Raw genomic sequence first — 19256 nt, 5'->3', positions numbered from 1 at the left:
AGAAGAATCATTACTTGGTTAATAAATTTTATGATTGCTAACATTTTAGGATGTATTCTCCCATGTCTACATTTACTGTCTAATTATTAGTAATCTTCTTTTTAAAAAATTAAAAATATATTAGGCATGAGTTGGAGATCTGAAATTCAATAAGGGCATTTCTTTTTGCCTCGTAGATCATGAAGACTGGTCTTTTTTATCTCTAGCTTTTTGCAATGTCACCCTAAAAATTCTTGACGAAAATTGCTTTGGAAAAATCATTGACACTTTGTGCCCTAATTCAGCAGAAAACATGCTTATTCGTTCTACAATAAGTTGTACTGAATGAGACTTGCATTTCATATATTTTGGTGCATTTTTCATCCTATGCTTGTTTGGCATAGCAAAGCCATTGGCATTAGATATTCTCATTGATGAGTTCGGTAAATAGTCTTTTTTAGGGCAACATGCATTGATATAAATTTCACATTGTTCCAGACATTTTATGGTATCTACTCAATATCCACACTGAACTGCTATTAAATAAAACTTTCTTTTATATACCAGTTTCATTTTTTTACCTTTTTTGAAATGATTACATCAAAAATAAAAATAATTTCCTTGTAGTTTGATACGTATGAATAATATTTTTGATCTATAATATAAGAAACTTGAAGTTAAATAGATTGAAAGAAGTTTTGACCTCAGATTTTCTCCATAAAAGTTTTCAGTATGTCATTTTTAAACTATGAGAGAACATATATCCAAAATTTTTGTCATTAAAATTTACTTAATCCAGGTGACCATTGGAACCCACTTGCTCTAAGTCATGAACAATTAGACCATAGCACACAATTTTACTGGCTATTCAATTGGATAAATTCAAGAGCTCTATTGTCATTGAACTAAAACACTCCTGTTTTGCTCTTTGGTACTAGATTTCTACCCTCGGCTTATCCAATCACTTAAAGATTCATTTGGATACCTACATGTCGCAATTTTTTCCTCAAACTTTTTTGGAATTTCCACCAAAGCTATCATTGATAAATGAAACTTTGGAGATTTTCTGAATTGCAACAATATTGGATTTTTCTTGGGTTTTCCTCAAGGAAACCCACTAAGTTTGAAAAATTTAGAAACATGTTCATTTTGGCTTTAAATTAATACCTTCTTATGCATATTTATACAATTTACTATTCGTTATCCACATTTACATTTGAAGACATACATTTAATTCAATAAACACAGAGAAATGGAACTGGCTTCAATTGCAATATGGCAACAAAGCAACTATTCAATGACATTTGACAGAGATAAAAAATTCTTACATTTTCAAAATGAACCATTTCAGAGGCCCTCTTCTACCACTGGCAATTCCTATGCTGGAAGCAATGGAGGCGTACCTAATGGCAGTCGATTTAGACCACCTGAAGCTGGCCATTATGATAGCTGGCGAACGGAATGGAATGATTATTACTTCAATGCATACTATGGAGGAGGCCTGGGAGGAGGTGTCGGAGGTGGTTCAATATCTAATGGTCGGCGAAGAACTACACCAGATTATGACACAAACTTCTAAAATAAAGGTACATGCTCGGTAACTTCTATTTTATTTGCAAGAGGATTATTAAATTATTACTTCAGTATTTCTCATCTGAATTCCAAATGCTCCCCATTTGTTTTTTTAATGACCTTTGCAGAGCTCTTATCTTTTTTTTAGTAATGGCAATTGATTGCTATGAGAGGATTACTACATAGGCATTGATAATATTTTCTTGACTTCTTAGAGTTCTTATTTCACACTAAATGCCTTTCTTAATACCCATAAAACCCCAAAAATATTTTCCGAATTGATTTCTCATCATTAAAAAAACAGTTGAATTAACAATTAAAATAGATACCCAAGTCATTTTACAGATTTTCTTTCTTAGTGTAGATAAACTAATTCATAACATGCTGTGGTTAAGATACTGGGAGTTGCACAGGCTTAATAAGATGAAATTGCTAGAACACCAAAGTAATATAAGAACACTATATATGTATTCATAACAAAATTACTAATGGAAAGTTCTAATTAAAATTTGAGGGCAGGTGATGGAAATTTGATTCATGAGCATTCAAAATACATAAGTTCAAAAGGAATTAGCAGACATGAAACCACAGAGTATTGATTAAAGAGAGAGCTTTTCTAAGAGCAAATGAGCTACTTTACAATTAAATCAATTATTTTTTTCAAACCTCTCACTCAGCACCCTAAGCTCAGTTCATTGACCACTTATCATACATAAATATGCAAGCATGGCAATATTATGAACTGATTCCATTGTATCAATATTTGTATTTCTTCACTTTGTGTAAGGAGTGTTAAGTGATGTCTGAACACAATTTTGGCCTTAATTCCTAGTCCCCTCCCCTCTTTGGTTTGATGAATTGCCTTATTAATATGCATAAACAAGAATGCTGATGACATACAAGGGTGAATCAGTTGAAATCCTTAAAACTATACCACATTGTCAAAACATTATGCCAATACAAATATTTGTTTCCTACAGTGATAGCCATGGTTTTATGAGTGGCCTACAATTGGCAGCATGATACCAGAATGCTACAATATGGTGCAACAGTAGTGTAAACATGGCCGCTCCACTTTCAAACATGCACCACAGGGAAACAGTGATCTCTCATTCGTTTATTCAGTAGTAAGGGGGTGAAACATGTCTAAATTCTTCAACAAATGAAAATTCAGAATGGCGATGCACATATTCCACTTTAGCAATGAATTTTGGACAAAAGTTACCAAACAATCTTATTTCTATGTCAGATACCCCTTCACCAGGTCAAGCTCACCACTTTGCGATGGTGGAGGCTATTAGAGCAGTTGAAGTTATGGTTTAACAAGAGGTATCTGCGAACTTTCAAAGTGCTCAAACACTTCAATTGTAAGCTGAAAGGACTATGAATGAGAACCTTTAGTATTCAAGAAATTAGGAAATGAAAAATATTTAAGTTTTAAGGTTTCCATTTGACTCACTCTCATACTTTCCACAGAAAGAATTAATTATAATAAAGTGAGTTTAAATGGCCTCAACTATATTTAAACTAATGGGGAAACTTTTTTGCCATTTGTAGGTATTAGACAAGTTTATTTAATCTCTATGGGGAGGTTTATGGCATCAAAAACTAATGATCCTTCAAATTCTAATCTGAGTGGACACTTATATTGCCTCAATATTGCAATAGTGCTGCCAATTTAAACTCCAAAGGCAAATGCATGTGTAAAATATCGTTTTTTTATGTAAAATTAATAAGTTTTTCATAAAATGTAAAATTTAATGGATGATGAACATGCTGTAAATGTAATCTAACCCAATTTTGTGCTATCCAACTTGTCAAAGATGTGTGGCTACCACATCTGTGACAAGTGGACTTATAGGGCCTAACTTACTTCCCTCTTGATCTGCATGACTTTATCCAACCATTTTGTCTACTTAAGGTTGGCGCACTACTGCCAAATGGTGAAAATCTTTTAATGATGAAAGTACATTCTCACTCCGTTTCCTCAATGAAACCTAACCTCTGTTTTTTGATCAAAGCTGGATCATAACTTAACTCTGCTAATATTAACTATGCCTAATTACCTAAGTAACAAAAATGACGACTGTAGAATATTTAAATTTTTGAAATACCATTTTTTGTAGATCGAATTGAAACGAGTTAAAGTCCACAATTCATAAATTATTAAATATTACTCAATAATTATACCTCTGTCTATACACCAAATTCACACTCAATGTTGCCAAAATAACAAAAAGAAAATAGGTTTTAAAAATTATGGTATTTTAACTGAATAGTTATCTAGAAGATTAAAAAAAAAATATTTTTAGTAGAACTACTGACAAAGCTTTAATAAATGTGCATGATAACATTTCCAAGTCTTAGGTACATGGTGGTGTATTGTTCCATTTTTCAGATGAGGAGTAAAAAGCAATCTTGTTTTGCTTGTGGTGCATTTATTCTCATTGTGACCAATGATGTGGCAAAGCTTCCTAATTGGCATTGAAGAACCAGCAATCAATGCAGCAACTTAAGAGAAACTGACTTGTTTAAAAGTGCAACAAGAGAATGAGAGAGTGCATTAGGGTTGTGCACTGTGAAAGTAAGGACATACTATTTCAACTGCTAAACAGAAGGGGATCCTGAGAGAAAGGTGCATTATGGACAAGACAAGTGCACTAAAAGACTCTCTTCCAACAATCCCAATGCTCAATGGCAAGTAACCATTTAGTGATTCTACTCTGCCATGAAACTATTCCATGGAATTTTCAGGATTGGGGAGATTTTGATCATGGCATCTGTGGTATAATTATTTGATTTTTCAACATAAATGATTAAACGTCCCACAGGTAATGTATATGGTTCAGGATTGGACAAACTTACTGCAGTGTGATACTAGCATGGGAAAGTGAGCAATATTTTCATCATTGTAAATGGCATTAATTTAATATAATCAGTAAGTGATCTAAGTTAGTCATCTAGAGAGAAAGTGTTTTTCTATCCATTTACAAAATTAGTTTGAAATTTAAAGCAAGGGAGTTGCATAATGGCAGAATAAAAATGACAAATCCACCATACATAATTGAATAAAGCGAGAAAATGATTTTAATTGAAACTGGTGAGATACTTAGGAGATGCAAACTTATTTTTGAACAAAACTATCCCTTTTTATGATCCATGACTTTCAAGTACATCTTATTAAGCAATTATGCTAAAGTCTCATGAAATATTTTTCATGAAATAATATAGTGTACATATTTTGCTATTAATTTTATGATTTTATTTGAATGTATAGGTATGAATGGTTGTGAGTTATATCAACTAAATACTCACTATAAATGGGAGAGTATTTAAGCATTTTATTGTATCATACATTCTCATATTTTTGATAATCATCTTCAAGATGTATCGATCAAAGTTGTTAAGCTCCGGTTATACCTGGGCTGTCTTTCATAAATAAAACATAATTTTATGAAGTGTTTTTTTCATTTCTATCTATATTTTGAATTATCCCAAATGTGTTGACACCAACAAAAACCTCATGAAAAAAATAAGAAATATTTTTTTGTTTAAACTTCCAATTATATTTAATAATAGCATCAAAATTGCCAAATGTACATCATTTATATTCGATAAGTTACAAAATTGCACGGTTGAAAACAATGCGGCTGGTCAATCAACAAGGATGAACACTAATAACATTTAATTAATTAATGGAATACTATTTTCTGTACCTCAAAGACGCAGGTAAGGGTTTCGTCATGGGAATTGAACTGTCATTTAAGTCGATAGATGACCTTCCCCCCATGAATGGCTGCAGTGCAAGAGGAATTGTAATAGTTTGGTCCTCTTGTTGGTGAGTTTCCAGCAGAGCAATCAGGAGTCGTGGGATGGCTGCAGCAGTTCCGTTAACTGTGTGCATCAAATGCTTTTGGCCATCTCTTTCCTCATAGTGTATTCCTAATCTCCGGGATTGGAAGTCAGTGCAATCAGAACAGCTGGACACTTCACCCCATCCAAATTCTTCCATTTTTCCTTTGGGAGCTGTAAGTGTGAATGTAAACAGCTAGAATATTCGCATAACAACAGAAAACTTAGTGAGATCATACATAATAGCTCATCGCATAAGGAAACAAATTTATAATTTTAATTTTCTTATCTTAATGGTGTTTTTTTTTTGCATTAACCATCTGGAAAGCATGATGGTGGATAAGACAGCCCATGATTTGTCCACACACATTACAGTAAGGCAAAACAAAGATCCACTGTTATTGAGGCAATCATACCTGAAGCAGCCCTTCCAGGCATCCACACCTCAAGGTCCACTTTGGAGTATGCTTGAGGTCCAAGGTCAGCAGCCCCCATTCTAACCAGTCGAGCATGCAAGTCGAGGTCTTCAATAATTTCCTGTTCAATGCTGACCAACTCCTCGGCAAAGCTGGCACTCTCCTCAGGAATACAGGCTCCGAACATTTCAACCTTAGTGAATTCATGAACTCTGAAAAGTACATGATGACACTACATTTTAATTTCTTAGTTAGGGAGAAGAAAAGATGAGCCTTTTCTTAAAATGATATTCGGCCAACATGTAAATTATATACGACACTGTCAAATCAGTCAAATTAGCTCAAGCAAAAAATTTCCATTGTAAATGAATTTTTTTGAAAAATACAAGATATTACGGTTTTCTGCAATCGATACTGGCTCCACCTTTGCAGATTAAGTGCAACTGTAGGAGTCACAGCAATATAAAGGTCATAACTGATCTATATTACATATTCAGTTAGTAGCATATTCAGTAGTGGTTTTTAGGGGAGGTGACCTACAGCTGAGGTCATTTGCACCATCAGGGAAACGATGAAGGGTGGAGAGAAACTTGGCATCGGCATTAGCCTACTCTTAATGAAAGGTACCAAGAGGTCCATGGCTTAACGTCCCATCCAACGGATGGTGTACTCCCTCAGGGTGCTCTCCACAAAACACTTCAAGTAGGGATTAGGATACAACTGAAATAAACCTGCCACCTCCGGGATTCGATCCCTGGCACTCTGGGTGAAATGCCAGCTATGGCACCATCCCAATCCTTACATATCCAGTTTCACCTGATTGTGAATCACAATATTTAATTTGTTGCCTTGGGTTACATCACATTTTTTTACAAACAAACTAAACAAAACAAATGAAATACACTAATCTAAAAACCACTTAACAGATAAAGCTTGCAATAATTACAAGTGAAAAAATAAGAGTAGTAAGTAAGGAAATTTCAAGAGTAATCCTACTTGCAGTGAGAAAGCTGGGTTTCTGATGAAATTCATAGTGTCATTTGTCCTTATCTCTTTCTAATTTATTTCTACCATGCCTATATCTAAAACACCCTTGAGCATATTCTACCATTTGACTCTAAGACCAGGTTTTGGACCCAGACTTTCCAAACGCTTCTGTCACCTTTGCAAATCTTCCATCAATGGCCCTCCTACCACATCCATTTTACTCTAAAATACTGCTCAAATAGGTGTACTTTTCCACCTGATTAGGCCTAGCCCCCTCCTACTGTAATGTTTAACTTAGGCTGCTACTTCTTTACAAGCTCATTACTAAGGTATTTTCGTTATTACTCTGGCTAACTTATGGCTAATCTGCAAATGGTCAAAGGAACAACGCAAGGTTGCACAACAGATAACCAGAGTCAAGTGGAGAAGAAAAATGAATACTTTGGATTGCATAAGGAGGTCGGGTTTGGAAATGGAAGAGAGTAAAATTATGTACTCCTTTTAATCACAAAAATTGTTTGAAATGATCTTTGATTCATAAGGAGGAAAATACTTGAAGGGGGGAAGATTATTAAATAACAATTTTTTTTAATTACCCACTCCAAAAATAAATGATATTAGCGACTAGGTAACCACTATCTTCCATCATTTAAATTAAAAAATAAAAACCTGTAAAGGCCCTTCTCAGATGCCAATTTGGAAATTTCGGCTCTAAAGCAGCGACTGACTGCGCAGAGGCGTAGTGGAAGTGGAAGGAAGGAAAATAAATGATATTAGCGACTAGGTAACCACTATCTTCCATCATTTAAATTAAAAAATAAAAACCTGTAAAGGCCCTTCTCAGATGCCAATTTGGAAATTTCGGCTCTAAAGCAGCGACTGACTGCGCAGAGGCGTAGTGGAAGGTCAGTTACTGGCAAAGGGCCATTAGTGCATGAATCATGTGCAAGCATTGCCGCCAATGCCATTTCTGAAGTTCCTGACAAACACACTTCCTCTCCCCATTCAGGGCCCGTCTGGTAAAGTTCCTTATCCAAACGATAAACCTAAAAATAAAGAAGTACAGAAATTCTAAGAAAATGATGTAGTTCATCTTGATATATTTCATCAAGATTAATCGAGGCATGGTTGTCATAAAATTATTATTAAGTATTACCAGGAAGATTTACCTGGCTTCTTTCTCCGCGAGTGGGCATCCCACAACCTTCAATCACAGATGCGGGCAGAATATCAGGCACAGACACGAGCTGAAACCCACGGCTGTGAAGGCGATCCATGGCAAAGTTTATTAAAGCTTCCTCCAACTCTGCGCACACTCCACAAAGAAAATAACTTCTTTTGCCAGTTAGGTTACCAAGTTTTCGGGTTCTCACGCTGCCGTTTGTCCTAAGGGAAATCATAAGAAATAGTGTTTCTGGTTGGAATTACCGCAGTGAAATTAGAAGTATACATCTTACTTACTTGGTCAGCTCTTCCAATGTTTTCGGAATAAAATTAAAACTAGGTTTCTCCCCGACTAAGCGCACAACTTCTGGCTCATCTGATAATCCTTCTGGAATTTTATTTGGAATCTTAAGAGCCTCGTCAGTCAATTGCTCTATTAATGCATCTTTCTCTTCCCCGTCTTGTGCACTTTGAATACGTGAGTACAATTCCTGTATAAGATTTATGTCACCATTTAACTTCCGTCTCCTTATATTTTCTTGGATTTCCAACGTTTTTTCTTTATTGCACAAATATTTAATATCCAATTCGTACAATTTTCTGGCAAAGCCAAAGAACGGTTTTAGGAGTTTTTGCTTACGCTGCTCCGATGAATTGTCATGGCTGTTACTCAGAACACGTCGTTGTAATCTAACCACATTTTCACGAAAAAGTATGGGCCTTAGCCAACCCACCTTTCTCTGTCTCAGCCAAATTTCACGGCAAGACATTTTCACATAATTTTCTATCAGCAGTGTAAACTCACGCCCGACTCACAATTCAATAACCGCGGCAACCGTATGTCACTTGGACGATTAGACTTCCGAAAAGCGCACGTTTGAAAATTTAACGTTCTGAATTATACCTCCATGCGCGCCATAAAAAGCGGCGTTGTATTTTAAGTTATCTTAATGAATTAATATCAGTCAACGGTCCGTTCCACAATAGTCAGTTTTTAAATATATGGTAAGTGACAACTTTTTATGGCAACTCACAAAAATACACGAGAGTATCTTATCAATTGATAGATTATTTATTTTATGCCGGGTTCTTTCATAATTGAAGGAAGTTTTTACTGCAGTAGTAATGATGTATGCGAGTTCGTCTTGTAGCTACTACGTGAACATGATAAAATAATGATTTTTTTCTCAATCTTACAGCGATACCATGTCTATATCAGGTGTAATGTTCAATCGCAATGAGAGAGTTGGGGTTTCTGAACCCTTGTGGGTGTACACAGAAGCCTTGGATTTTGCAGGGAAGATGTTGGAAAATCTCATGTCATTTGACTGCACTCCTCAATCATTCCTAGATTTTACAGGATGTAATTATCAAGGTAATTTCCCAAGTATCTGCTATCATTTTTTCCTTCTAGCAAAAATTCTTTGTCGATTGTTAATTCGTAATGTAAGTGTTTCCGAATAAATTTGTCAAAGTTCAATGGTGAAGAACATTGATGGAATTGCTTTACTTGTCATCATATCAATGTACAATTCTAATAACTCCGCCCAGATGGGTTAATTGTATAGTACTATTTAGTTGTTAACCCAATGCTCGCCGCTTACAGTACACTGACGTAGTGACAATGGCAGCGCTTGGGCTTTTACGTAGCCCAGTCGTATATTAATCCTTTTTTATCACTCTTGTAATATGGATATTATTATTTCTAGGTGGATCCTCTATTAGTGGACTACACGATCTAGACTATCCAAGTCATGCTGGGCTCTCAGAAGCAATGCAACTCAAGACTATCAACAAAGTTCCGATACCTGCTGAAATAATGGAAAAATATGTCCGTATCCTTTGCTTTCTGAAGTCAAACCACTAAATAAGTAGTATGGTTATGAACATATAGTTGCTTTGTTTTTCACTTGTAATCTCTGAATCTGAAAGTGATTTTGGAATGTTCAAAAATTGAATTCATAATGCTAGGAATCCTTAAAATAATTATTATTCAGCTGCGACCTAAAGTAAACTATGTTAATTATAAATTATTTTTATTGGGATGTGATGGAAACTAAAACAGCTGATTACAACATACATACATATTAAGAGAGTTTTAAATAGAAACTTATATTATTATGTTATGTGCTGTCTTTTCAGTTAAAATATGAATTTCTTAAAAAATTGCCTATTCGCTGTAATTGCGTACTTGTAACATCAATTCTCAGAGAAACACTAACCAATAAATTTTGTTCGATGAACAGTGTCATGACATAAGTGCCCATGGCTCTGTAATGAAGATAAAGAATATGGTACGTCCTCAGTCTTAAAATACCAGGTCTAGGTTCACGGTCAGGAAATTAACAATGAAGATGTATTAGGCCCTAGTGCACCTAAATGCATGACACCTGTTGACATTAAGGTATATTTATGTACCATATGCAGAATATTGGGTTGGATAGAATATTTCTGCAAACTTGTTTGGTTTTATGCAATGCGTTCTCAATTTGTATTTTTATAATGTGGTAAATGGCGACCATAAAAATGTAATCATAAATGGTGTATTTATCACAGGTCCCACTGCAAATAGAGTGCCTTATTTTGGGCAATAATTTTTCAACCCATTTCCTTTTGAGATAGACCTGGACAAAAGCATGATCTTGGGATATAAAGGGAAACTTTCTCTTTTCCGCTAATTTCTTGCTTACCATACTATTCTTGTTTACTTCTGCTTTTGCCATGTTCTGCAGACTGTTTAAGAACTAATTTTATTTTGCAGTAATAGTAGCTTAGATTATTTGAATATGTTTTAACCCCTGGTTAAACTTTCAAAAATTTTCAACTTCCCAAAATCAGATTATTCCACCTAATCTGTTGCAGTGGAGTGTGTTCTTTTGAACCATTTATCATGGATCGTTATGTATTTGTGAAAATTTAATTTAATTTTGGTGAAATTATTGCTTAAGAAGTTCAAGTTGAAGCCATATAGATGTCTTATTATATTAAATAGATATAATTGTCAATAAAAGTTTACTCTCATCACTGGTTATTCCGAAATTTGATATACTTTCAATTTATACCATCTTTTCACTTATTCAGGAATGATAGAAACTTTTAAATGAGGAAATGTGTTGATTTAGGAGTGCAAGTTGTTTGATCACTGGTGCTATGTAGTTATTTTGTTGGAAAAAGACTAAGAAAGAATGTAAACTGATAAAATCAACTGAAAAGCACATTTAACACACTCATAAATTTTCATCAGTTTAAAGTCTGTGTGATTATAATAGTATAAACTATTATAATCACACAGACTTTAAACTTTATCTGATTGGAATGCATATATTTGCCTTGATTGAAGCATATTTACGAACCATATTTTAAGTTCGATTTACATCACATGTTTTGGCATAAAATTTCATTTAATGCCAATGTGATAAATAAGTAAGGGAAAATTATTCAACCATTCTGCAGATATAAATTTTCCTCCTATGGAACAAATTTCAATCAGCTGTGCTGCCCAAGATGTAAAATCAAACCCATTCTTTGAGTCTTGTCCTGTTTTCATAGTCACTTAGTTTCCCAAGGTATTTTTTTTACTTTTGCTTTATAAATTAGGCTAAACAAATTTATTTAGTGGAAGTTGATGCTTTAAGCACTTGCAACAATCCTATGATCTCAGCAGAACAATTTCAGTGCTATTGGAAATTAATTTGCTATTTTTACTGTCAAATACATTAAGTATCTTTGTTTCACTAAACCATCAAGGTATTTCTTTATAATTAGATGTCTTCATATAACCCAACATGTAGTTATCCACTGCCTTTACAGGGTGGTATGTAGATGTGTGTATCTGTAGCCTAATTTTTACCATACCATTTGTTTCAATGAGCTTTAAACCTTAACTAGCAAAATACAGAGGAAAGGCACAGTCATTTCATGATGGGGTTATTTCCAGACATACATTATGCATGGCTCACTCTGGACAACTATATTTACATTTGGAAATATGAGCATGGGTAAGACATGTTAAAATATTTTTGTTGAGTGTTTAATATGTTCAGAGTAAGTGTATTTTGAGTGTTCTATTCCTTCACATATATTTTTGTATATTTCTCATGTCGTGGACATACTGTGCAGTTGGTAAAGTGCTGGGCCACTGCCCTGAACCACTGAAATCAAACCTGAATCTGTGAACGACCCAGGTTTGATTTCAGCTGATGCCTCTCAGCTTTGCTCATGCTTGGGAGATTTTTTTTGGGTATCAGGGGTCTACTTCTCAAAACTATGTATTGATTTAAAATTTCTCTGAAAAGTTTTAAACAATATAATAGAACCTCTTTACCGTCTATTGGAAAAAGCCCAATAGAAACGAATATAGGATGTTCACATTAGTAGTTAAATACCACTGTGCATACGAACATGTATGTATTAAAACAGAGTATATATTTATCATTTTATGCACTATGTTGGCATTTGATTTTTTAAACTTATTTTTCACTTCCCTCGATTATTTATTACTCTGAATGTCTTTCATAATTTTGTACCCAATCAATTCTTATTTTAAAATGTTATTTAGTTCGAAAGCATCTTCATAAAATTTTATTAGATATATTATGGGAAGAATCAACCCCAGCTGTACTCTATAGTATGGCCGGGGTTGATTCTTCACACAATATTCATATGGCCGTAGTTTCCGATCCTTTTATTCGTTGATTAGATATGACAGATTTGATATTTTGGTACCCAGCAAACCACCTCAAGGGTCTGTGGCAGGGGGTGAATACATACCAGACAACAGGTGAACTGGATATAGTACTTTTATCTCCTCGCACTAAATTTCCTAACTATGTGTGTTGGCGAAAGCGAAAAACCAGGAAAAGTTGGGAATAACTCACTTTTTTCATGAATCAAGGAGGGAGAAACAGGAAAAGTGGGCCAATCTTTTAAAGTTGAGATTTTGATGTCAGTATCAGGATTAGAAATTAAGAATGACAAGAGTGACTACCCTAAGTAGACACTAATGGAAAATTAGTTAAATAATAAATTTAAGAGTAAATAAATAATTTAAAAAATAGAAAATGAATGGCTACTCTTATTAAAGGAAATGTTAAGTCACATGAAAACACATTGTGTTTAAAATCTCCACGAGGGATTAATTGTAATAGATCAAGTTCCACAGCTAAAATGTTGTTATAGTTCTAATTGGATTGCATTAAATTGAACTATAACTATTTTTAAGAGGATCTTGATTTGCTTAATGTGTATTATGTTCAGTAATACAAAAATAGGACAAGTAGTTGTGCATATGACACTTGTGTTCTGTATGATGATTGGCTTAAAATGAATTTAATAATAATGTCACGTGAAGACAGAGAAGATGCTTAAGAATCGAATCTTGGCCTTCCACCAGTCATTTTGTTGGCTAAGGTGTAAGATTATTGTTGTAATTCTTATTCTCACCCTTTTGATTCCCTTAAAATTCTGAAAATTATATGTTCTGGGAATATCCTGATTCACCTCCCAGATTGGAACTTAGTGCTCAAGTCATTGAGTGAAAGTCTACTACACCACTTGAATAACTACGGATAAAATTCTATGTTTCTAAAATCCAAAATTTTTTCTTGCATTAGTCCATCTCAGTTTATGTATCATTAGATCTGTTGAGTTTATCTAATAGTGTAAGTCTTGGCATTAAAAAAATAAAATAAAGCTCTGCATTGTAACTTTGATTAGTTAGCTTAAACTGTCTTCAAAAATGATAAATTCTGTATCATAAGTAGGCAAAATAAATATTTACATTACATCTGTGATGATATGTTGAATGAATTATCTTTTGAAGAAAATAATTATCGAAAAATGTTTTTGGTGGCGTATAATAAGCATTACCCAGAAATGAATGCAACATTAGCTGTATAATTTTTTCAACTTGCATAAATTGAAACTATAATTTTTTCTCTTTAAAAGGAATGATGTGGCCTATTTCAAAGGAATTACTGAAACCATAGTTAGTGTTGGGCTTTCTCATACTAAGCCAGGAATATGGCCTGAAAATGTATCTCGGATTCTCATTCTCACTACAGCAGTTGAGATTGTTCTACTGGGAATGGTCTTCGATTATCCAACTGGTGATGTTATTGGTATGTAGTTTATTAAAATTTAATTCTTTTTATGTTTGCTTTTTTTGTTAAATTTGCGGGTTTTCCTCATTTATTTTTAAATTGCATTCATGGCAAATGGTGAATAGCCTTATTTTTGTCCATGATGTAACACCTACTCCCATCAAATGCTTAATTAGCATATAGGATACCTGTATCTTTGCTTGTTACTTTTGTAAAGGGTAGTCATTAGTTATGATTACTGATGCAAACTCTGTAGACTGCTCTTAATGTAGGATACCTGTGTGAGATCAAGATTTTTACTTTGGTTGGGGAAACTGAGTTCATTCCATCTGAAATCCAAGGGCAATTTTGTAAATTTAACATGCATAGCTTGTCACCTTAAATTGTAACCATGAATTTAAAAAAGAAAGCTGTGATTGCCCTTGACTGGCATCTTTTAAAGTGAATTTATCATTTGTTAAATTGTTAATTTATTTAAATTATCTTATTTATCTATTTTATACCTCTCATCAAATTTATATATATGAGCAGCACATGCTTGTTCTTTTGCCCCAGCCAGAGTGAAACAAAACTAAAATACTTAAAACAAAGTTCTATTTCCAATTAATTCAATAGGGTGAAACATTTATTAAAACCCTTAAGCAAACATAAAATAAATAAATATTTCAATGTTAACTAAGTACAGTCAAACCCCATGTTTGCATTATTGTAATTTGGGTTTTCTTGCAATATACAACATTTTTGGGGATCGAGATGGTGTGGGGGCTAACATATGGGCCTCCCACCCAGAGGGCGTGGGTTCAAATTCCGGCGGTGTTGAATATTTTTCAGAGGTATCTCAATCCCTACTTGAGGTGCTTTGTGGAGGGCACTTTGAGTGAGTACGCCGTCCGTCGGATGGGATGTTAAACTTCGTACCCCTTCGCGCCTTTCGTAAAGAGTAGGCTAATGCCGATGCTTGGTTTCTCTCCACCCTTCATCCTTTCCTGTCCATCCCCTATGGTGCGAATGACCTCATTTGTCGGTCGCCTCCCCTAAAAACTACTACTACTACAATATTTTTATAGCATTCCATGAATTTTTCTATATTTCCGGCATATGTGGAACCACATATTTAAAGGATATCATTTTCAGTTTTCCCACTATATGCTGGACTAAAAGATATTCACATTATAAGACAGTTACACATGTGTATCAACCTTTATAAAAAACATTTTTCCATACAGATACAGTTCCAAAAGATAAGAGACAAAGAAGTAATGTGAACGAGCCTTCTTAGAATGTAGTCTCCCACTTTTGTATCTCTGTCTCATTATCCCTTTAATTTATCTATGGCTTGTCAAACTGCTACACTTGCAATAGTTAGTTCATAATACTCCCTTCAATTTTCATGAACATTTATTTCTCTTTTTTTGCCGGTTAATTCCTGCAATCCTTGAAGTTCCCGTGACAGAGCCTCAAGAAAAGGTTCTGCACCTTTTACCTCAGCCGCTAGCAATTTTACCAACTGATGGAGTGCCAGTAACCTCTATCCTGGGAACACCTGATGGACGTATATTTTTGGGTAGTCGAGATGGAAATCTTTTTGAAGTATTTTACCAGGTTGGAGCAATTTAATACTTTTTTAATATCAGTGGGTTAAACACAATGGTGTGAATAAGAGCATGCAAGAATTGTCTTCTTATTTTCCAAAATAATGGCCTGTTATCAATGGACTGTAATTGCTTGTGTAGTTTGTAGGAGTGTGAGCAACAGTGCTAGGGTTTCATTGATACGATAAATTTTAAAAGCATTCTCTTGTTTAATTAATTCTGTAAAAGAATCACATGATAAGACACTTAATTAACATACTGTTTCATCACAAGTATCATAATGATTTTTATTCCACACAGCCAATTAAAAATTTAAAAATAAATGAAAATTATATTTATTTATCTTTTTAGTGGATTTATAACAAATTTATTACGTGGGAAATGCATTCTTTGCTACGTCAAAACTTGAAAAAAAAATCTAAACGCTGTTGTCTTTTTCAAGTTCTAATTATATGAATACTCTCATCACTTTTTGGACAGAATGTTTTTATGTGTTAATAATTGTTTAATTATTTAGATTTTATGGAAACCTTATTTGATTTAGTGCTCATATTTATGCATGCACCTCTATATATTACCGTAATATATAATGTATAAAGTAACTCCTTTTGCCCTAGATATTGTGATGTTGCAAGGGTAAAATACAAATTTTGGCAACATTAAGTTGCGGTCAGGGTCATCAGTCATTTAAATTTGCATTCCAGAAGGGCAAGAGTTGGTTTGGCAGGCAGAGTTGCACCAAAGTGAACCACTCTCGGGGATTGCTGTCGTACCTCATTCCCTCATTCCTCACCTCATTCCCCTTCCCGTCCCTCCCCTTCTCCACCCCATTAGATTCATCCAATGAGCCTCGGGTGGCTGCTGATCCAATGATGGCAACCACAGGGACCATCCAAAGCCACAAGGATGCCTTGGCTCAGCTCTCGGTCGATGTCACCCGAAACTTACTATACACCCTATCCGAAAAGGGGGATGTGAGTGCATTTGAGATGGGGGCTGATGGAAAGGCATGGAGGGTGGCATACCTCACTCAGAATGCCATCGTACAGCAAGCCCTCTCTGTAGTCAAGTGAGTATGTCCGCATTAGTGGTGATTATATAATTTGTTTTAATTCTAGTTCAAGCCCTCATTCAGACATTTATGAGTGGGGTAATATTAAAAGCCTTTTATTACAACCACAACAATTTTAGCCCCACTATCTCTGCTTAAGTTAGCCTTTTATCTTATTGGTCAGTTTTTGCTGTAGATTTAGTATCAAGGTTCAGATGAACTTGGTGTTTTGTTCTTTAAAACTATAATTTAACTATTCTGCTGTTTTTTAAAACAATAATGTTCTTGGGAAAATGCATCCCAGACTCTCAATTGTGCTACCTTTGTCCTGAGTGCCATAACATTTAACATCTTATTTAGTCACCAGGAAAAAGACATTGTTCTTAACGAAACAATTTGGTATTGGTATCTAGAAAACAAAATGGCATTTAGCCTGCTGACTGCATCAAAGGTATTTGTTTAACCTTGAGTTTTAAACATCTTATCCAGATAGCTTTCCTCTTCAAGGATTTTATATTTGGATCATATGCATATTGTCAGCTAACACTTTTAAAGTAGGAAAAGCCTTTCTCTGTTCCACTGCTTATTTCGAGTCGCAGATGTACTCGTAGTATATTTTAGAATCATATATAAAAAGGTTTGATGGCATGCTCGATAAAATGAATTTTCTTTGCAGAACCTTGGACAGTGCCCTCTTTAAACCTGTGATATCCGTGCAAGCTGTCGGTGCAAGGGAATCCAGTGATGTCCACATGGTTGCCATCACAACCAATGGTGTGCGACTTTACTACTCAACAGTCAGAGTGCAATTACAGCCACCTCAAAGCATGCCAGGTACAGTTCTCTTCCCTGTGGGCCAAGTGTCCACTAACTTGTGAAATACAAGGGAATTTGCTCCTCTGAAAAACTCACGTCATGACGATAAAAGTTTGTGGTGATTTTCTGCAGATTTTATTGCATAGTATGTGTTTCAATGCATATGAATCATCTTTGTGTAAAAATACAACTTTGCCAATGCAAGACCTTCATGGTATAAAAATGTTACTATCGAAAATAAGGGCAGGGATGCCATCAGATGCCATCATTTTTTTCCTAACCTAGCCATCACCTGAATGGATAATATGCTATCAGTTTGAGATTTTTTAGATTTCCGTCAGCCATAGATGAAGCCATCCCAGCAGAATTAATGTATGCAACTTCTCAAAAGCCACCTGTCTTTCATTGTTTTATTCATAGATTTATGTCAATTCCTCTACAAGAAAGTGTGTATCTTAAGGAACTTGAAACCTTATAATTAATTGCCACAACCAATATATAACTCTTCACTGATAGATATGTTGCTGTATAAAATTATAATGTAGAAAGCTATTTCAGTTGTAACTTCATCCCATAACTCTTCAATCCAAATCGTTGAAACTACCATTCTTGGGGAAGATGTCTTATAAAATGGCTAACCTCTTTCCCAAAAATAAATTCAAAATAACATTTTGTACTCTCACCATTGTACCAAAATTGCTCAGCAACACAAAAGATGAAGTTGACCCAAGAAAGAAAAGTCAGGTATATCAGCTAGTCTGTGATGCTTGAAGGGTAATGTATGTTAATTAAACAGGAAGAAGTTCCAGTGCTATAATTAAAGAACATGCTTAAGAAATAGTGGGATTGGAAGAACTGTCATCATTTATTGCAAGGCATCTTGATGGAAGTCTGCACACCAGTCCACGCTCGTGCCCCATTTACTACATTTTGACCTACTTATGCTAGAGGAGTGTGTTTTTCAACATAAGAAGGAATTTGAACTACGAAATGGCTTGACATTTGTCAGTCATTCACTCACTAGCCAAATTTTGGTAAGCAGCCTCGCTGAGGTTGACTAACATCTTTCCTCACCTTCCCTCCCATCCACCCCTTTTCTTTACTTCCCATGCCTAATAATTTTTTCTCTCTCTTTTAGGCTGTAGCTCAAAAATCTCCATACTCTTGTGTTGAAGTTTTAGCTAATCTTTTCCTTCAATAAGTACCTAAAGTCTCAGCCATCATTGAACTGGCTAGACATAGTGAGCCTTTGACTGGTAGAAAAAATTTATAACATGCAGCTATATTTTGTACCGAAATAGGAGAACTGAGTCAAGTGGGTGGAATGTCAGACTCCAGCATGGGAATGCAAGGACAGCAGGTGATGATGGGTGTAGGCCCTCCCCCCTATCCTCAGCCTCCCCAGAAACCCAGTACACTCTGCCTACTTCATGTGAGAATGCCACCAGGATTTGCTGCAAATTCACCATCACACTGGCCTACCCGAGTTCACTCAGCTCTATATCGAAAAGGTAAGAGTTAAACTTATGAACTATAAGTTGAATTAAGTGAAATCGTAGGTATGGAATGATTTGCAGTAGGATCATGAGGACAGCATAGAATGCTAGATACTGTCTGCAAGCCACCATCAACAGAAAAGTCATTACTGAGTATTTAGCATGTTTGAATAGCTAGTTGCTTGAAGTTATAATGTATGATTTGTCCGATATGGAATTTTAAGTCCACA

General features: G+C 34.9%; 3 protein-coding genes across 3 annotated transcripts in view; 2 read left to right on the top strand and 1 right to left on the bottom strand.

Moving 5' to 3' along the window:
* Positions 1 to 4958, top strand: part of LOC139696595 (mucin-2) — a 35012-nt gene extending 30054 nt beyond the window's left edge. Inside the window, exons 10-11 of the mRNA XM_071595399.1 lie at positions 1331 to 1565; positions 3950 to 4958. Coding sequence (XP_071451500.1) covers positions 1331 to 1558 — 228 coding nt within the window. The 3' untranslated portion in view covers positions 1559 to 1565; positions 3950 to 4958. The remainder of the gene's footprint in view (positions 1 to 1330; positions 1566 to 3949) is intronic.
* A 92-nt stretch (positions 4959 to 5050) lies between these two features.
* On the bottom strand, positions 5051 to 8793 carry SerRS-m (Seryl-tRNA synthetase, mitochondrial). Its single transcript, XM_071595296.1, has 5 exons — positions 8268 to 8793; positions 7976 to 8192; positions 7632 to 7852; positions 5820 to 6031; positions 5051 to 5577 (listed from the first exon to the last, which is right to left on the bottom strand). Exons 1-5 carry the CDS (start codon positions 8738 to 8740, stop codon positions 5255 to 5257), a joined length of 1446 nt encoding a protein of 481 aa, XP_071451397.1. The 5' UTR covers positions 8741 to 8793; the 3' UTR covers positions 5051 to 5254.
* A 101-nt stretch (positions 8794 to 8894) lies between these two features.
* Positions 8895 to 19256, top strand: part of Nup154 (nuclear pore complex protein Nup154) — a 43875-nt gene continuing 33513 nt past the window's right edge. The window contains exons 1-9 of the mRNA XM_071595295.1: positions 8895 to 8975; positions 9170 to 9345; positions 9680 to 9805; positions 11869 to 11968; positions 13917 to 14089; positions 15513 to 15673; positions 16368 to 16732; positions 17391 to 17548; positions 18832 to 19041. Coding sequence (XP_071451396.1) covers positions 9177 to 9345; positions 9680 to 9805; positions 11869 to 11968; positions 13917 to 14089; positions 15513 to 15673; positions 16368 to 16732; positions 17391 to 17548; positions 18832 to 19041 — 1462 coding nt within the window. The 5' untranslated portion in view covers positions 8895 to 8975; positions 9170 to 9176. The remainder of the gene's footprint in view (positions 8976 to 9169; positions 9346 to 9679; positions 9806 to 11868; positions 11969 to 13916; positions 14090 to 15512; positions 15674 to 16367; positions 16733 to 17390; positions 17549 to 18831; positions 19042 to 19256) is intronic.

Source organism: Hetaerina americana, unplaced genomic scaffold (assembly GCF_022747635.1).
Source record: "Hetaerina americana unplaced genomic scaffold, ioHetAmer1.1.p SCAF_7, whole genome shotgun sequence".
Taxonomy (NCBI): Eukaryota; Metazoa; Arthropoda; class Insecta; order Odonata; family Calopterygidae; genus Hetaerina; species Hetaerina americana.
This window is presented reverse-complemented; position numbering and strand designations above follow the sequence as displayed.